The 19,652-nt window shown below is 41.9% G+C and overlaps 1 protein-coding gene across 2 annotated transcripts in view; it reads left to right on the top strand.

Moving 5' to 3' along the window:
• Window positions 1–19,652, top strand: part of PEX5L (peroxisomal biogenesis factor 5 like) — a 392,012-nt gene that overhangs the window by 112,831 nt on the left and 259,529 nt on the right. For both annotated transcript variants that reach the window (XM_078668173.1, XM_078668174.1), the window contains exon 2: window positions 8,954–9,065. In XM_078668173.1, coding sequence (XP_078524299.1) covers window positions 8,954–9,065 — 112 coding nt within the window. The remainder of the gene's footprint in view (window positions 1–8,953; window positions 9,066–19,652) is intronic.

Raw genomic sequence — 19,652 nt, 5'->3', positions numbered from 1 at the left:
TAGGTGCAAAAGTTTGCCTTCTACAATGATAACAAAGGCCCATTCCTGAAATATTTTCTCATATGATTTGTAAAAATGTCTGTCTTCACAGTGATCCACCTAAAATTCCAATGACCAGATATGTAAATCTATGCAGATTGCACCATTTCGTGTGTACTTCTCCTCTGCTTCACTGGTGCCTTTGGAGCATGCATGAATGCATTTGGTGAAATATGCATTAGCGCTATAAACTTTACTTTTCTTCTTTTCACCATAGAAAAATATTTATCCTTTAAAGAAACCCTTTCCTCTACATGACAAAAAGGAAGGAAACTTTTTCGACCATACAGCTCCTTTAGCAAGGCTTTTATCCCGGATTCCCTGAAGAGGGAATCATTGTTTCCTTCTTTAAAAAAGAACAGCCATGACTCTGTCATACACTCCCACTTCCGGCCAATGGCATACTGCCTTTTGCAGCTAAGATTTTGTGTAGAGGATTGTGACTACACACCTACACCAGCATCTTGACAATAACAACTGACTGGTACTCCTCCAATGAGGTTTACAACCTAAACAAGACACTAGATTTCCTCTTCTTTCAGGATAGTACTCTCAAATACACAGACAACTGAGCAGGCTGTCTAATGGTTTACACTGCAAAGCGCCAGCTGAGGGTATCTAGTCACACTGGACTGGGACAAAATCACAAGTTCAGGCCGACAACGATGGGGTGAAGGATGAGCACAGGACCAAGTTTGACCTGCTGAGAAATGTACCTTACGTCCTTGGTGCGCGGTCTGCATGGCGTTACTTTGTGAGGCTTTGTGTCGTCCCACGTCAGTCAAATCTATGCGGCAAGGTTTCGAGTCGCTCTGCGTCAGTTCCGATGAGCTGCACTGCAAGGCTTTGCAGAGGTTTGCATTGCTCGGTGTTGATTCTGATAAACCTGGCAGCTGTGCAGCGAGGTATAGACGGATGTGGCTGTGCTTGGCATAAATTCGGATGAGGCACACATTTATTCAGTGCGGCCTTTTGGGGCTTCGCGTGAATCAGCCTCAGTTCCAATTGGGTTTGCAGCTGTGCAACGAGGCATTGCTGGGCTTTGTGGTGCTTTGCAACGGATTAACTCGAACACGTAGTCCAAGAAGGCAAGGAGGAGCTCTCTCTGATGCCAGCAGAGAACCCAGAACCCAGGCCTGGCAAGGCACCACTTGAGGATCAGGAACTTGACCCAGCATAGGCCAGCAGTGGCTCAGGCAGACCCAGTTGCAGGTTCAGTGCAGCAAGTCCACTGGGCAGTTGCAGGGAGGCCTCTGGAGCTTGTTGTGTCCCTGTAGCTCAGAATAGGAGGGCAGTCAGCTGATCTTTGTAGTCACTTAGGCCTGGAATGAAGGAAGCAGGTCCAGATTTCCTTCTCAGACAGCAGGGCAGGTACAGTAGCTGGTCCAGCTAGGTCTAGTGCAGCTTGGCACCCTTCTACTGTTGTACCCACAGGTGCAGGAGTGTACTCAAGAGTGGGCCTGAGGGTCCTATTTTTATACATGGTGCCTGCTTAAGGGTGGAAGAAACGTAGAGTTTTCCCCCACAGAAGTGTCTGGAATTTCCTGCCTCCCTCCCTGCTCCTAGTCGGTCTGCAGGCACAATGTGTGTGAGCTGAAGCAGGGTCTTTGAAGTGCAAGTAGGGCTGTGCACAGCTCCCCCCATCCTGCTTGGATGACCCATACTGTCAACACCCAGTCCACCTGTGACTGTCTGGAAGGAACTCACAAAGGCAAAGTTCCAAGTACACCTATTCATTTGACCTAAGAAACAGGCGGTAGGCTTCAGATGATAAGGACAAGAAAATGCAAACTTTCTAAAAGTAGTATGTTTCAGAATTTTGACGTAAAATCCAACTTTACCATTAAAGAGGATTTTAAATTGCAATCCCTAAAACAGCAAACATGATATTACGATCTGCTCTCAAACAAAAGTATCAGTTAAAAAATATAATAAGGTCACCCGATGTTATGCTATGGAGAGTTAGGCCTCTCTCCAGTGGAAAAAGATGTTTTCACTACCAGGCCGTGTAAAACGTAAAAGTCCAAGACCAACATTTTAAAAACAATGCACGCTGCCCTCTCTGCTGTTTAGGGTATTTATTAGGGGTGACATATTTACAAAAAAATTAGTTTTAGGCCTGGAAAGGAGTTTATTTTGCCAAGTCGAATTGGCAGTTTAATAATATATACACACTACAGTTGCAGTCCTGAGACATGTTTAAGAAGGCTACTTAAGTAGATGGCACAATATGTGCTTCAGACCCACTAGTAGCATTTCATTTACAGGCCCTGGGTACATGCAGTATCCCCTTACTAGACACTTATAAGTAAATTAAATGTGCCAATTGAGTGTAAGCCAGTTTTACCGTGCTTAAAGGAGAGCGTGCAAGCACTTTAACATTAGTTAACAGAGTCCCTAGGCAAGCAAAAACTAGTTCAGCAGAGCAGAAGGGGTGAGGTTAAAAGGTTTGGGGGTGATCCTGAGAGAGAGAGGGTCGAGTCCAACAACCAGGGACATTGAGATTTTGTCGCCGCAGACATTTCTGCCTAATAAAGGATTTGCCACATAATCCATCATCTACTGCATAGTTAGAAAATTTTAACTAAAAAAATGAGTGTCTAGTTCAAGCAGATCAAAAGTTACAAAAAATGTGGCTACCAGTGTTGCCGCAAAGTGGACGATCGTTCACAGAAGGCCATTGGTCACTGTTCTATTCCTTAGTGCAGTATTTGGATGTTTAAATTAGTGCTAATGAGATGAAACATTGCCCACACAGCATGAGCAAAAATAACAAAATCATAATAGTAAACTATTACAAAGTATGCTGCATTACGCCGCATAATTTGTCTGTTTTAGCTGCATAATTTAGCCAACTCTGCTTCATATTTCCAGTGGCCCTGATTAATAATGGTAATTGTGCATGTTACCCATCCCTCATTGCTCAGCGTGCATATGTCTTATTTACCAGCCTGATTTGCACTAGATCTGACGGATGTATGACATTACAACGCATGCATTTACATCGCATGCCTTTACAACGTAAGTATTACAACGCAGTCCATTACAACGCATAGTGCTTTGGGGTGCTGGATAGTGAATAGTTTAATTTACTATTCCAACTCCAGTCCCCGTGGACACTAGGGAATGTTATTGGATAGTAAATTAACCTATTCCCTATCCTAGAGCGCCCCCCAGAGCAATTCGTTGTAATAGTTTGCGTTGTAATGGTTTCGTTGTAAAGGCTCTGCGATGTAAAAGTTGCGTTGTAAGTGTTGTTCACCGATCTGACTAGGGGGAAAATCGCCATGGCAAATGTTCACATTTTGCAATCAGTGGTCAGGTGCAAATAGAATGTTATGCCCAACATGCCTTATTATTCAGGGATTGGGCCTTAGAAGTGAACTACTCCTGAATATTCTGTGGGCAGTTTTATCTTACTCATTAATTTTCAGAAGTAATACATGCTTACTCATTATTCAAAAAACTGTTTTCCTTGAGTAGGTATGCCTCTGCTAAGGATTTGCTGATCTGCTTACTTCAGCTAGGCATGATAACGATGTGAAAGAAGGCGCTAATCTAGCACCAAACCGTAAACTGCCCATTTCACTGGTGGTCTTTGCAGCCCTTGTGGTTCTCCTCCATCATATTTTGCCAAGGAGCTCCCACAATCCACCAGTTTCTCTCGTGTGACTGCTTTTGGGTGGGTAGCGCAGTTTCACTCCCCAAAAAAATTGACAAAAAGGCAGATTTCGACTCCCAGCATCGGCTCTACATCCTGTGATCCTGGGCAAATCACTTAGGGCCAGATGTAGGTAGCCAAATACCGGTCGGTAACGGACGATTTCGTCCGTTACCGACCGGTATTTGGCTTTGAGATGTAGGTGGGTAGTTATTTACAGAATCTGTATATTTACCAAATCGGTAAATTTACCACTTCGGTATTTTACCGAATCGGTAAATATACCGATTCTGTAAATCCATATGTAGGTGGCACTCCTAAGAGTGCCACAGGCCCTTAAGAGTCGGTATTTTACCACCCAATCCTATTGGGTGGTAAAATACCGAATTCAGGTGTGCATGCACATCTGTGCATGCACACCTGTGCAATGTGACACACAGACATGCCCTTAGGGTATGTATGTGTGCCACATGTCACACAAACCTGTACTTGGGGTGCCAGAGGGTGTCAAAGTGACACCCCCTGCACCCTTGCAGGATTCGGTATTTACCGATTCTGTAAATACCGAATCGGTATTTCACATTGATTCCTATGGCCTTCAAGGCCCATAGGAATCAATGTGAAATACCGATTCGGTATTTACAGAATCGGTAAATACCGACTGTTACAGAATCGGTAAATTAGAAATGAGATTTACCTACATATGCGTCCTTCCTATTTACCTTCTCTTAAATACCGATTTGGTATGATTCGTTATTTAAGAGTCGGTAAATAGGAATTACCTACATCTGTCCTTTAATCTCCCTGTGACCAAAAATGTATCTGACATTGTGTAATATTAACTGATGCTCATGGAAAGCGCTCTAATGCCCTTGAGCCAAGTTCCCGCTACATAAAACTGTAATAAAATAAAATAAAATAGGTATCAATGACCAAGGCCAAGTTGCTCTGCCCCTGTGGCAGCCTTCCACCTCAGATTGCAATTGATGATAGTTGAAGCACTGCGATCATGTGATGCGCAAAGTGATAGCCATTGTGATGAGCCAGATGTTTCATTTAGAAGGGATCTGCAACAGGTCAGACCCTGTTAAGTAGGGCCTCACAGACGGAGAGAAGAATAAAGTAATAAACTGGTTATAACTCCCAGTGACTTGCTACATTAAATCCCTCTGCCATCTGCCCCTCAAAGTCCTAACATTGCTGGGGTTTAGTGCCCTTCTATGTGTAATTGAAAGTGACATGGGTGACCTATGAAAATCCCTAGATGATTGCTAAGCACCCATGCCTATCACAGGAGATCATGGAAAATAAAAACAATAGTGTTGCTCCCTTGGCTGCAGGTTACCATCGGATCCTTCCTGCTGGAGGTATAGCTGGTTGAAACCCACACTGAGCAGCTATACTCGTTGTATTGATAAATAAATGCATCCCATTGCATGTGCCTCAAGACAAGTATTGATCAACCAGATACATTGTGGCAATGTGTCTTCAGTGGTGTAACTCAAAATGATGCCCTCACTGCCTTCAGAATGTGGTAAGGGGTCCCTGGGACTCGCATATCTCACCGATATTCATTGGCCTTGGGCTGAATGGGGCCCCTTGGAGGATTGGGGCCCTCCTGCATTGAAGGGCTGGCGGGTCCTCCGTTACGCCCCTGGAACCTTGAAGGTTTCCAATGTATTGTAACGGTGTATGTGACCGAATCAAGCAAATAATGATATCTAATCTTTTTTTTATAGTCTATCAGCCATACTAGAAGCCATTAAGTGTATAATAGGCACTCTAAATAAAAACATTACTTATTTTTTAAAACTGTTTTTCTTTTTTTACTTAATCACAATTAACAAAAGGAACAGTTTTATGCTTCAGATCACAAAAGTAAGAGAGCCACAGTCTATGATGAATTGAAAGATTGTTTTATGAAATTCTGCCCAATTGTTGGTGATAGGAACCTCACCTAAAATGTTCACCTCCATCTTGCAAGAAATCAAGCTGCAGAGTCAACTATAAAGAACTGTTACAGTGTAGATCAAAGTTATTGCTATGTGTGGTGTGCTTCCACCAGTACCGCAAAGTGTTGCTTTCTTCTTTCTTTTTGCTAATTCCTGTTGCTGCAATAAAAGCCGTGGCGTCTGCCTGACCCAAGGAGTTCGTCCCAACTCAGGCCCTCCCAGTGGTGCCCAAACCTGGCCTCACCACAACACCTCGACCTCTGTCTCCCATTTGCCCTCCCTTGTGGCAAACTTCTATATGTTGTTGGGAGAACTTGTACAGTAGTACACTCTCTAACTTAGCAGAGCTTCCAAGTTTCCTCTCCTGCTATTCCACAGCAGAGAGCTTTTACCCAGATGTAATACTAAACTCTCTTTAGCATTCCACTCCATGCAGTATTCCACTCCACTGATCATTCCTCTCTGTGTAAAATTCATTTAATGCATTACTCACTCATTGCTCATTCCTCTCTGTGTAACATTACTCTCAATGCAGTATTCACTCATTGAGCATTCCTCACGGTGTAACATTCCTCTCAATGCAGTATTCATTCATTGATCATTCCTCTCTGTGTAACTTTAATCTCAATGCAGTATTCACTCATTGCTCATTCCTCTCTGTGGAACTTTACTCTCAATGCAGTATTCACTCATTGATCATTCCTCTCTGTGTAACTTTACTCTCAATGCAGTATTTACTCATTGAGCATTCCTCTCGGTGTAACATTTCTCTCTATGCAGTATTCACTCATTGATCATTCCTCTCGGTGTAACATTTCTCTCTATGCAGTATTCACTCATTGATCATTCCTCTCTGTGTAACTTTACTCTCAATGCAGTATTCACTCATTGAGCATTCCTCTCTGTGTAACTTTACTCTCAATGCAGTATTCACTCATTGCTCATTCCTCTCTGTGTAACTTTACTCTCAATGCAGTATTCACTCATTGATCATTCCTCTCTGTGTAACTTTACTCTCAATGCAGTATTCACTCATTGAGCATTCCTCTCTGTGTAACTTTACTCTCAATGCAGTATTCACTCATTGAGCATTCCTCTCTGTGTAACATTCCTCTCAATCCTGTATTCCGCTCCACAGATCATTCCTCGCAATGCAGTAATCACTCATTGATCCTTTCTCTCTCGCGCTGTAACATTCCTCTCGATGCAGTATTCCACTCATTGGTCATTACGCAATACAATATTTACTCATTGCTCACTCATCACTGTAAAATTCCTCTCAATGCATTACTCCACTCTTTTGAACATATACCTGTGTGTAACATTTTAAACATTCCCTGTGAGATTTTGAACATTCCCCTCCATGTACATTTTAAACGTTTCCCTTAATGTAACATTCTGAACATTCCTCTCCATGTAACATTTTGAACATTCCCCTTAATGTAACATTTTGAACATTCCCATGTATGTAACATTTTGAACATTCTCCTCTATTAAACATTTTGAGCTTTCCCCTGCATGTAACATTTTGACATTTTTCCTCTATGTAGCATTTTGAACTTTGCCCTGAATGTAATATTTTGACCATTCCTCTCCATTGTAACATTTTGAACATTCCCATGTATGTAACATTTTGAACATTCCCATGTATGTAACATTTTGAACATTCCCTTGTATGTAACATTTTGACATTTTTCCTCTATGTAGCATTTTGAACTTTGCCCTGAATGTAATATTTTGACCATTCCTCTCCATTGTAACATTTTGAACATTCCCCTTAATGTAACATTTTGAACAGTCCCATGTATGTAACATTTTGAACATTCTCCTCTATTAAACATTTTGAGCTTTCCCCTGCATGTAACATTTTGACATTTTTCCTCTATGTAGCATTTTGAACTTTGCCCTGAATGTAATATTTTGACTATTCCTCTCCATTGTAACATTTTGAACATTCCCATGTATGTAACATTTTGAACATTCTCCTCTATTAAACATTTTGAGCTTTCCCCTGCATGTAACATTTTGACATTTTTCCTCTATGTAGCATTTTGAACTTTGCCCTGAATGTAATATTTTGACCATTCCTCTCCATTGTAACATTTTGAACATTCCCATGTATGTAACATTTTGAACATTCCCATGTATGTAACATTTTGAACATTCCCTTGTATGTAACATTTTGAACATTCCTTGCCATGTAACATTTTGAACATTTCCCTGTATGTAATATTCTGAACATTTAACTCTATGTAACATTTTTTGACGTACAATTTTGCGCTCTGTGCAACTTTCCCATCTGGTCCACTCATTGTAACATCCCTTCATAGAAAACCCAACACTTCATTCTTCTAAAGATGATAAAAGGAGTGCCGTCTTATGCGGAGATAATGACGCCTATTATTTACAGTGCTGAGGAACTGCAAGGCTGCGCTCCACCTAACACATTGATGCTGTAGCTTACAAAACACCCAATGCATTGCTTGTTTTAAGAGTTCATGAAGTCCTTCCTACTTTATTGGAAATACTGGGAATGTAGAGTAAGAACCTGTCAGAGCTACAATGGAGAATTAAAAGTTTGCAAACTGAGGTTGATGTTAAAACGAAATTCTGAATACAAAAAGGCAATGTTTGTATTTCCCACTGTATCCACATCACATCTAAATACCCGAACTTGTAAAATAAGACCAGTGTGATCAATAGTCAAGAGCATGTATGCTTCACACCTGCGGTTCTCAACATTTTGGCTTCTGTAGATCCCCACTTAATCATTAATGGAATCTGAGGACCGCGGCCTGAGCATTTTTGCTGATTAGAAATGCAGAATAATTACACACAAAAATACAGAATCAAACATCCATCAAACAAGCACACAAACTATGAAATATTTTAAATAATTCACAAATATATAGTAAAATCAGCATTCTAAGAGGAAGGTTGGAGCTTTTCTAAAATCAATTGAGGCCGCCCATCATCCATGCTATATTCTGTTTGATGCACTTGCATTGCTCCCACAAATCAACCTGAGGATACTAGCTACATTTTTTGCTTCCAATTTCAAATTCCTTCACATTTACATTTGTTATTGTTTAATTATCTAAGCAGTTGCAGACCTCCAGAGCATGCTTCACGGACCCCCAGAGGGCCACTGCTTACACTCTAGTTTCTGCTGTACCCGCCAAGGACAAGTGGCCAGCATTATAGGCTATATATAGACAAATAGCAGCATGACATTATTTCTATCTGTCTGATGCATTTTTGTGTCTCCCTTTGGCTAACTTTTCTGTCTTCCTGTTTCCAGCTGGTTAATGAGCAACAAGAGAGCAGACCCCTCCTAAGCCCCTCCATTGATGACTTTCTTTGTGAAACGAAATCTGAAGCAACAGCCAGGCCAGTGACATCAAATACAGCAGGTAATGGCCTTTTTATATTTCCTTGTGAAAAAATAACTAGTGATGGAGTGGTGCTTTTAGAAGTACAATACTGCTTTAGGAGAGGCTTTCATTTGTAAGAAATTGTTCTACCAATTACATATATGAAATGCTTTTGACACAACTCATCTTTCACGAGAAATCACACAACAAATAGATAATGGCTCCTCTTATTGTCAAACACACACTCTACCCCCTCTCTCAATAAGGGGTCACACAATGCATTGGTGTAAGATTGCTTTTAGGGCAAGGTTTGCTAATTCACGCAATATCACGCCCGACACCCACACATGATGTCGAGGAGGTGTGGGAGGGGAACATTTCCATTAATATCACTTGAGAATTAAAATATTGAAAAGTTACATACTTACAAGCTGGGGTGGTAACTTATTCACAAAAATGGACCCATTCCATTTTGGGAATGTACAAAAATTTTTTTGAAGGAACTAGGCATTCATCTAGGGAACCAATGACAACTCTCAAACAAAGTTTTTTTTTTTTTTTAAAGTAAACTTTGCTTTTTAAGTGCAGCACGTTTCCTTTAAGAAAAAAAAGTTGCAAAATATTTCCTTTCTTTTAAATGTGATCAAGGACATGGTTGGCTACTTACCTATGGAGGCCACCATGACTATTATCACGTCCAATCGAATTCAGTCTCAATTTGTGACCTATCTTTTGAATATTGAGGAGATTGATCGGATTGCAACCCACTCTGATATGGAGTTTTGGGAAAACCGATATACTAGTACACAGGTCAACTTGCTCAATTCTTTTCCATTCACAAAAAAGTTGATGCATAATTCGCAACTACTTTTTGCAAATGGAAGTTTTGTACATTTGATCCTAAATTTAAAGTTATCAGTGTTTGTAATAAATGTTAATAACTGAGAACATCAAGATGTGCTATAACATCAAGGTTCTTGTTTTGTCCGGTGTGGACAGTAACTGACAATAAATGGTGGCAATCTTGATCACACCCAGTAGACATAATTTGGTCCCCAATAGTATGAGAGCATCAGCTTACCATTTTGAGTGGGGAAAACAGACAAGTGGTGTCTATTTCCTCCTCATCCTTTCCCTCAAGTAAGCACACACGGGAAATCTTGATTAATATTTTATGCAAAGTTGTATTGGCAAACATCGCAAGAATTGCGGCAAGTAAAATTGACAAAACTAAAATAATATTAAAAATGTTTTCAATATTATTCTATAAAAGTTTGATTCCTACTCAGTCTGTGTTAATAGGAATTAGCAAGGACAACTACCTGCTTGGTGTAGGCAGGTTACCTGGCACTCTTTCTATAAGAAATCTTCTTGTTATCTATCTGTGTCTTGTGTAAAAAAAGAGCTCCCTGGCTGCTGTAATGTGCCCCTCTGTCGTGGAGAGCTGAAGACACTGTATTTGCACTGTTTCACAGGCTATTGTGAGAAAATGACTCTGTGATTATTAAAGAATAGAGGGCTGGTGCACAATTTAGTGAGCACCACACAACAATTGTCCCACAACAAATCTCACAGTTCCACTCAGTATAACTACTGGGGGGAAATGTGGCACAAACTCCAACCAGGTCAATACTATCACTGCACTGTTTTGGGTCATTATGGTGCCCTGTTTGCTATTTCGCCTGTGGAATGGGCAATAAGCTGCAGTAACAGTCTTTGCAACCAGTCTAACCACACTATGGGCCAGATATATCAAAGGGTATCACCCATTCTGTGTCAATGGGAAAATGTGTTCATACATGTGGCCCTATATTCCTCTTTTCAACCTATCTTATTTGCAATAATTCCACCAGGTAGTAACCAGGCAAAATGTGGACAGGCAAAATACTGGTTCAAATCGCAATGTTTGTTTTACCTGTAATTGACACAAAGTGTCAAACTGGGTGTAAAATCTCTTTGTGCCCGATTTTTCATATTTGCGCCAGCTTTGTAATGTAGCCATGTTTATTTTGCAGACTATTAAATAGATAACTGGCCAGTGGCGGCTCCTCTGTTAGGGCAGAGGTGCGTTGCCTCACTGCTGAAAGCCAGCAGATTCAAACATGAAAAATAAAATGATAATTAAACAATTTTATTATCATTTTATTTTTCATCCTCACATCCTGCAGGCTGCCAGCCGAGCTGACTGAGTCTAGACTTTTGGCGGGGCCATCCTGACGGATAGCATCTGCAGCAGGGAAGAGGAGTGGTGGGCACTGCAAGTGCACATGATGGTTTGGCTGTCTTTATTAGGATTACCAAAAAAACATGCACACTTAGATCTCTCCAATCCGAGCTGCATTGAATAGCCGGGTGGAGAATAAGCATAGGCTCCCTGTCATTAAGTGAGTGCCAAACCAGCCCGCTCAGACCAGTGCTGCCTAATAGTTTTACCAGCATGAGAGCAGCATCCGGATTTGCGTTGGGGAGTCTTGGAGCCTGTGCACCAGCCCATGGACTGCTGGGACAGGAGCAGAACAGCACTGAGGCAAGTACTCTTTATATTTTTCTGTTACTTTCCCCTGTGCTGGGCCACCACTTTTCTGTGACAGCAGCCGCCACTGTAACTGAAAAAAGAGAAAGCTGGTGCACATGGCAGGGAAGAGGCTTTTTTGAATATAGATCTAGTCATTTGTTTTTGATTTTGCCGTTGAGCGGTCAGCATGCTATATACACCAGATACTGGACCGGAAACGCCCTTCTCTTTTTGTGGCTCCCAATAAGTCGTGTAACTGTCCATGTGCAAAGCAATTTCTATACGTTCACTGTCTTTTCAGTCTGTATGCTTAATCATTTTACTCACAATTTCCTGTCAGAAAAAAATTTACATTCCTTTCAGGGTGACAAAGGAATGTCAATATTGCAACTAATGCACCCTTTCTGCACAAGCCTATACCAGCAGCATCTGACAAGAGGGCCTGATATGGCGCAGCTGTCATTCACTGTTGAATGCTCATGGACAAAGACAAATAAGCCACAACACCAACATTTTAGACAAAATTGAATGCAAATTGTAAATATGTTCAGGTAATTCAAATTAGCAGTTTTGACAACAAATAAGTGAGCCAAAGTCATAATAATAATGAATAGTTAGAATAAAACCTCCAGTTTTGAAAAACAAGTGGTTTAATTTCTTTATGTGTTTTGAACACCAGAGTTTCCATGCTATGTCCATGAGAGAGGCTGGATTTACAAAATTGTTCACCATGATGTGAGCTCCTTTTCTTGTCTATGGTTATTGCCTGCGAGGTCCTAAACATGATTTGCCAAGTTCAAAGAGTACTACAGGTGTAATACATTACAGACTCAATTACAGACTCCAAAATACTTTTGTGAATAGACATGAAAGACATAAAAAACACTGTGTTTATACACAGAAACATATAATCACATAGATAAATCATGGTTTATGGTGCAGATTATATAGTTTTCACCCACTCAAAAAGAAGAGCCTGAAGATAAACACATTTCTCTGACTGCACAAAGCTAGGAATTTGGAACCAGCTATCCTTTAAAAAATACTTGCTATTGCTCAAAAATCCAAAGGACACTAAAAGGCACAAACGCACTGATATATTACACACCCTCAAAGTGACTGACAATGAAAAATTGATAAACGTGCAAACACAAAATTTATTATGGCTCATCAAACACACAATGTATTGTATGAATGTAAAAATATATATATAATTTAAAACACTAGGGCCAACAAATCAAAGTAGTTGTACGCACTAAGTTAACAGATATGCATCATCACAACCATCAGCATTCAATGTTTGACTCACATGAACCTACTTGCACTTAAATGCACCAAAAAAATCCGATGATGGATAATGGCAAAGATAAAAAAAGTTGCATCCCATGAACATGCAACTCCAAACACCAGACATACTCATGCAAGACTTCAGAATCATGGTGTGAATTTATTTAAAAGCCTGTACTCTGAGACTGCGGCGGCCAGGAATGTCTACAGAGATTCAAACTCACTAAGAGCATCCTCAGTGTTCTCTTACAGCATTGATGAAACTGTGGGCCATATTTACTATCCACTTTCACTGCCAGTGGTTCAATTTTTAACATGGAAAAAAGTGATGTACGGGTTCCACAAGGGGCTTTTAAATAAGCCCCGATGTGTCTTATAATTTTTTCTGCCACAAGTTTCCACTCAGAGACACCAGAGACAAAACCACCCAAATTCAAATCAGAATGGTAGTTCTCAGATAGATTATGGTACAGTGTGTCACCTTCCCTCCACCCTCCATTCTTGACTTCAGAAGCAACAAGCAGAGAGGGACTACCAAATCAGTGGCTGTCCCCCTGGCCTTGCAGCTAGGAATTACACACAGCTCACCATCAAACATTCCACATTCAGACATGTGTATTCTACAAACTCAAAAGATCTACCAGTCTCAAAATATAGCTTGCACGCGATGCACACAACTACATGTTATGAAACACAAAAAATGGGCTCCTCATTCTTGATCTTCTGAAGCCATCCTAGATGCCACCATAGTGTCATAATGAATGCAAAGACACTGGGCCCTGCTAAACTTTTGCATAGACAATGCAGCACCTCTAAACTCTAATCCAACCACTCATGACTAATCCTTCCCTACACAGGTGAGAGTAGCTACACCTTGAAGGCACAATTATATCTCTCTGCCATAACCCAAGCATTAAGGACTAGAGAAAACACAATAGTGCATTTGCCCTAATATGGCATAATGCACAATTTAGTGAGACAGTGGAAACCACAAGAAGATATACATATCCCTGCATCAGGATCTATTGTATCCACATCAAGTGCTTCATTGTTCGTCATGCTATACAACATAGTTGTCAACAGAATACCAATCCTCAACAGTCACGTACAACCCATGTCAGGATATATCCCTCAACTGTTTCTGAATAGGGTTGTCAGGCTTCCCACACCATGGAAGCATTAGGAGGCTGTGTTGTGCAGGAAGGTGTCACAAGCCCAGGTCTGCAGCACTCACACATAAATAGGTAACTAGGCGGACTTTGAGACTGGCAGAAAGTGCAACAGAGGCTGCATGATCTCCGTGGATCCTAGACTCCAGATCCACATTACTTGATCCATCAACACTCATTGCAGCTTAAAAAAAGGAAGATGCAAGAGCCAGAGATAGTTGCAGTAGATCACTCTACTGCAATCAAGAGAAACAGACAATGAGGCATACTGTAAGTGGCAGAGGTGGTACCCATAGCAAACGTGACCTGATCATTGTGCACATTCACAATATTAAAGAAGTCATCTTTTCAGTCTAAGATGAGGGTAAGAAGGACTAACCAACAGACTAACCAGAACATGTGCCCTCATTCGCACAATAAAATGTGTTTGGCACATTCATGCTATGTTCATGCTATGTCATCGATGGGTCTCAACATCAGTGCTGCTGCATTATTTAAAGACCCACCAAGATCACCACTACAAATATTTCTGCAGCATAAATACTATGACTTTGCCATGGGTCAGGCTTAATTTAATAATGATTAGAATTCGCTGGCTAAGCCCAAAATTAGATACCAGTCCTTTGACCCTCTAAAAAGCCAAGTTAGTTACTCTGTTGGACAGCTAGAGGGCCAAGTGCCGCCCCACTCAGTAGAGTAATTTGACAGTGGTTGGCACTCTTCCAGAAAGGAAGTGGTGGGGACAGAATCTGCATGTCCTAATTATCTTTCAAACCACACCTGGCCTGAAAAGGCTCACTCCCACAGAACAAAGAAGGACAGCCAGGCCTCTAGAACCCATCACAGAAGGGGCTCCTCTTTGAAGTTTGGGAGGGAAGAGATCAGGCATTTGTGGCAGCTAGAGGCAGGGTTAAGACACTCAGAGAAGATGTTTCAACACCCCACTTCAAGTTGTTATTTTGTAATGTCCCCAAATGGTGTGTTTGAGGGTTGTGGTAAACGTGATAATGTGTCACCCTATGCTTGGAAAGAGGTGTCCACCTTCTAGAACACCCCCCCCCTGAAAACCTCTCTGCAAGGGAGAGACCGTTGGGATGTTTCTGGTCCTGGGGTTGATGAATCCAGATGAGTCCCCAGTTTGAAGACGAATCAATCTGACTCTACTGCAAGGGTGAACTTAAGGACTTTTGGACTCCATCCGGTACTCAGGGACTAGAAATGTTTCGCCAGTGCAGCTGGTGCCTTTGCTCCCGCTGAGGGAGAGTAGAGGGATTGACCTGTTTAGGGGACACCAGAGGGTTACCCTCGATCTTCAATGGACTGATCATGCAACTGGTTGGCCTTCATCAGGAGGGAGTCGCTGGCTCTGGTGCTAACAGACAGATTCCCTGCAAGTCGGCCAAAGCCATGGGGTCTGTGGAGTGAAGCAGGGAGGTTATTCTGCTGAAGGGAGGCAGAGGGGCTACTGAGGATGTCACTGGATGAAAGCATGACAACAGCCCAGTTAGGACAGGTCCAGCATTGGAAGCTAAAAACATGAGGGCAGCCTCATCAGAGGGAGAGCTATGAAACCAAGTTTGCAGAAGAAAAATAAAGTTTAGATGCCAAGAGGCCTGAAGAAAATACTACTAGTGGTTACTGCTTTCCATCAGGTGTATAACACCACCAAGATTGTTAAAATCACCCAACGGGACCAGAAAAAGGAGAATGTGAAGTTTGCCACCCACCTGGAGGGGCCGGGCAGTAAACAGAGCACATCATGCCTGTGAGATTTCTAAATTACCTCAGGAGAGAGCTAAGGCCCTGATCTTCACGCACAGTGATATTGCCACCCACCCCCTAACCATACAAGATGCTTCAGGAGCCACCGTCCCCCCAGGAGGAGTCAACGCAAAAAAATCCTATGAAAATCGGGGTGCCACGGCACACTTGCTAGTCTTGTTCAAAGGACCCTCATTCCCATGGGGGCAGAAGACAGACAAAATAGAAAACTGCTGAATTCCAACTGCATTTTGCTCCCAGGGAGGCCGGATCCTGGGAGCACAGTGGTGTGCCTTCTCCTGCTCCCCATGTCTGGGCGGAGCAATGTGGACACCGATGGATCCGTCCGCCCGCACAGATGTGCAGAAGAATTCAGATGCCAGCTCCCTTGTTGGCAGAGAGAAGTGTCGGCTGGGTGGGGAGCTTGCAGGACCGCATATGAGTGGGCTTCCTGTGCAGCCCAGTATCTTCCAGGACCCGCTTGCTCCACAGAGGGGCAGTGGCACTCAGGTCCCCTTAAATTAAAAAAGTCAAGGAGACAGCATTAGGCTGCTTGATGAAAATAAAAGAATGCAATTTAAAGTCTAATCTTGGGTCAGAATGATCACCACATTAGGCCTAGAAGATGCGTTGCTAAGCAAGGGCTCGCCCATAAGGTCCTGGGGTGGGCCCACAAATCTGCATCTGCATTTTTTGTGGTGCCCCAGAGAGGGCTGGGCCACCACCATCACTTTTATGAAGTATTGTGGGGGCTGCCAGATGTGTACCAGTCCCCACCAAAGCTTCCCCAATGTCAACCCAAGACTCCCAGGGGTTATGTGCATGAACCTGGGGAGGGTTCCTTTATTTTTAAGCTCTTCTGGAGCTTGGCTTTTGCCTAAAGGCTCTGAAATGTGAGGACTCCTGCTTGTTGGCCTCAAACTGGAATTGCACCATGTTAAAGGAAGATAAAAAGATTGTTGCACACATTAACTTGAATGTTTTTGACATGGACAATGAAATATGATATGGTTTAATTAAGTTCATGGAAAGAAATGTATTGACAATCACAAAGTTAACTGTAAATCATTACATGTTTAATGTAAGTCCTTAATGAATAGTGTTACAAGATGGTATATTGATTTTAATGGTGTCTGATTTGTTTTCCAGGGCATGTTTCTGCTTTTATTAATGATGTGACACCCTGACAAAGCCAATAGGTCTGCTTTTTAGATAACAACAGCCCATTATATTGTTTCAACTATAGGTAGAGTTATTGTGTTTTTAGGATGACAGGTTTGTTAAGTTTGTAAACTGTTAGCAGGGTGTGTCCACAGGTATTTCTATTTGTCTACCTGTACATGTTTGTAAGTTAATGCATAGTAGTCAGTAGTGTGGGTGTAATAAAGTGCTTTTCCTTTTTTACAACAAAAAACACCGACTGAACAATGATTTATTTGGTGTTTTTTATGTGCCTAAAGACTAGCACACTAACTCACACCACCTCCACTGAGTAGGCCTTGGACTCCTCTGCTCTGCTACTCTGACAGAGTGAAGTGTAACAACAGGGTACCCAGTAGAGAGAAGATTGCGAAATTATCACTTGTAAAGTACTCATGTACGTTACAACTAATAACCCTCTTTCGTACAACTAGGCTCCAATGGCACTGTTGAAGAGACAGGGTTTAATCATAGCTTTTTGTCAATCTAATTTAAAAGGAGCATTCAACTCTTGGGGAGAACCAACTCTTAGGGAAAACAAATGGAATGCTTTGAAACTCAAAGAGAAATTACAGAAGAACTACCATTTTAAAAAGTATTTTTTCTGAATAATCTATTCTCCAAAGATAGTAAAAGATTATTTATGATTTTGTCATCCCATTGCTTTTAATTTGCATACACAAACATCCAAGGCCAATTGGATTCCAGATAACCAGCAAGTATGATTCTGACACATCAGAAAAAACATGAATGACAGTAAAGATCTCAAATGTATTGTACAACATATTCCCCCAGTCTGGATAATGTGTGCAGGGCTGAACTTAGTGACATATAATATGTTGTCAGCATGATATGTGTTTTACTGGGCCCACATATATAGCGGTCTATGGAAACATGATTGTAGCATGAGAAAAGAGTGGTTCTATTGCCACAGTAAATGTGGCGGCTAAGCATTGGCACGATTCCCCCCATTTTCGCCCTGAGTGCACAGTCATTGGAATTCTATATTGAATCACGCCCCTCCATGACAAAGCTCATAAAAAAGGTCCCAGGCACGGTGGCACCAAATCTACCTCATGTGCCGAATCAAATCCTTCATCACAATGAACCATTTCTGATCCACTTGACAAGTTCATGTCCCCATCACACATTGTTGGGAGAAGCACTATACTCATTGGCTCCTGGTTCCACACTTCTGCACTAAATTGTTCTCCATCTGGTTCGCATCATGTTTACGTTTTTGTGCATCACGTACAGAGGCAACAGTAGCAGTCAGTAATACGATCAGAGTGAAGGTGGCGGGTGAGCCAAACATGCATACGTGCACACTTACTCACACATATGCATTCAAACATATGGACACATTCCCTCACTAATCACAAGCACCTGCACATGCACACCCTTGCACAGCATGCACTAAAAAGTACATATAAATTCATACATACACACATGCACGCATGCTCAAACCAAAAATAAAACAAAATAACACCCACTGGGCTGTAGCAGTGATCTCAGGTGGCTGTGGAGGAAAGCCTCCCTGGTGCCTGAGTATTGGGACTGCTGCCATCTCTCATTGGCAGATATTGTTATGGATTAACCAATGAGAGGAGACAGAAGTCTCTTATTCATCACTGAGTGGGATGGGGTCAGTGAGGTAGCTGCCCCCACCCCACTCTGTGATGATCGTCTCTAATAGACACTTGGCCCTGATCACTTCAGGGCTTAAAACTGTTACGCCCAGGTCCAAGGCTATCAGTGTTGCTTCCCTTTGCCATGAGGCAGAGGACTGCCAAATGTTTTTCTGAGCTTAGGAGGTCATGTCTACAGGGTTGGAACATTTTCAGCAAGTACAGCACCTGGCTGCCTGACCTGAACAAGAAGAGGGTCTGTCTGGCTGACCTTTGTTCAGACTGACAGACACTCTTCACGTCGGGAAAAGTAGGGGCAGGGTCCCACTGCCCTTAAGAGGAGCTGCCGCTGAAAAACAACATCTTGGCTGCACTCACACCACACCACACACATCAACCACTACTCAAACTTGTTTTTACAGGAGATCTAAAAGGAGAAGACAGGAAAAACAAGATTTCGCGTTCATTGCCTCACGTTCTGAATGATTTCTGCTCCTGGCCTCCCATTCCTGCTATTCAGGAAGGAACTTGAGAATATGCTTTTGTCCACCAGCATTCTGAAAGCATCCTATTGTGGTACAGTTTTATTTTACAATTGACAGTCTCTTCTTGGACAGTTCCAATACTTCTAGACTCTTCTAGATGCAGAGCATCCCTAGTTTAATCCTGATGACATTCTGCAGTGCCTTACACCTATCTATCCAGGCAAGCCATGTTTTTTCTTTGCTCATGTGTATGATGTTTGTGCTTCCAATGCCACTCCTTTTGTGGCATTTTCATCTGGAAGCTCTATAGAGAAAAATAGCAGCCTTCCCTCTTTGTACACCTGTCTTCCCTGAAGTTCTCCCTTTGCCTGCAGGAGTTCATTCAGTCATGTCATTTAATCTGCTTTCTTCTTCTTCTCTTTTTGATTGTCTTCCTTTTTCCACTGTGCCAAATACCAGCATACACATTTTCAAATATGACTTAAAACATGCTGCTCATAGTGACACAACTGCTGTAAGAAATGTTGTATAAAAATTAATTATTACCATTATTTCATAACACCCACTGCACTTAGATGCTA

Source organism: Lissotriton helveticus, chromosome 11 (genome assembly GCF_964261635.1).
Source record: "Lissotriton helveticus chromosome 11, aLisHel1.1, whole genome shotgun sequence".
NCBI lineage: Eukaryota > Metazoa > Chordata > Amphibia > Caudata > Salamandridae > Lissotriton > Lissotriton helveticus.
This window is presented reverse-complemented; position numbering and strand designations above follow the sequence as displayed.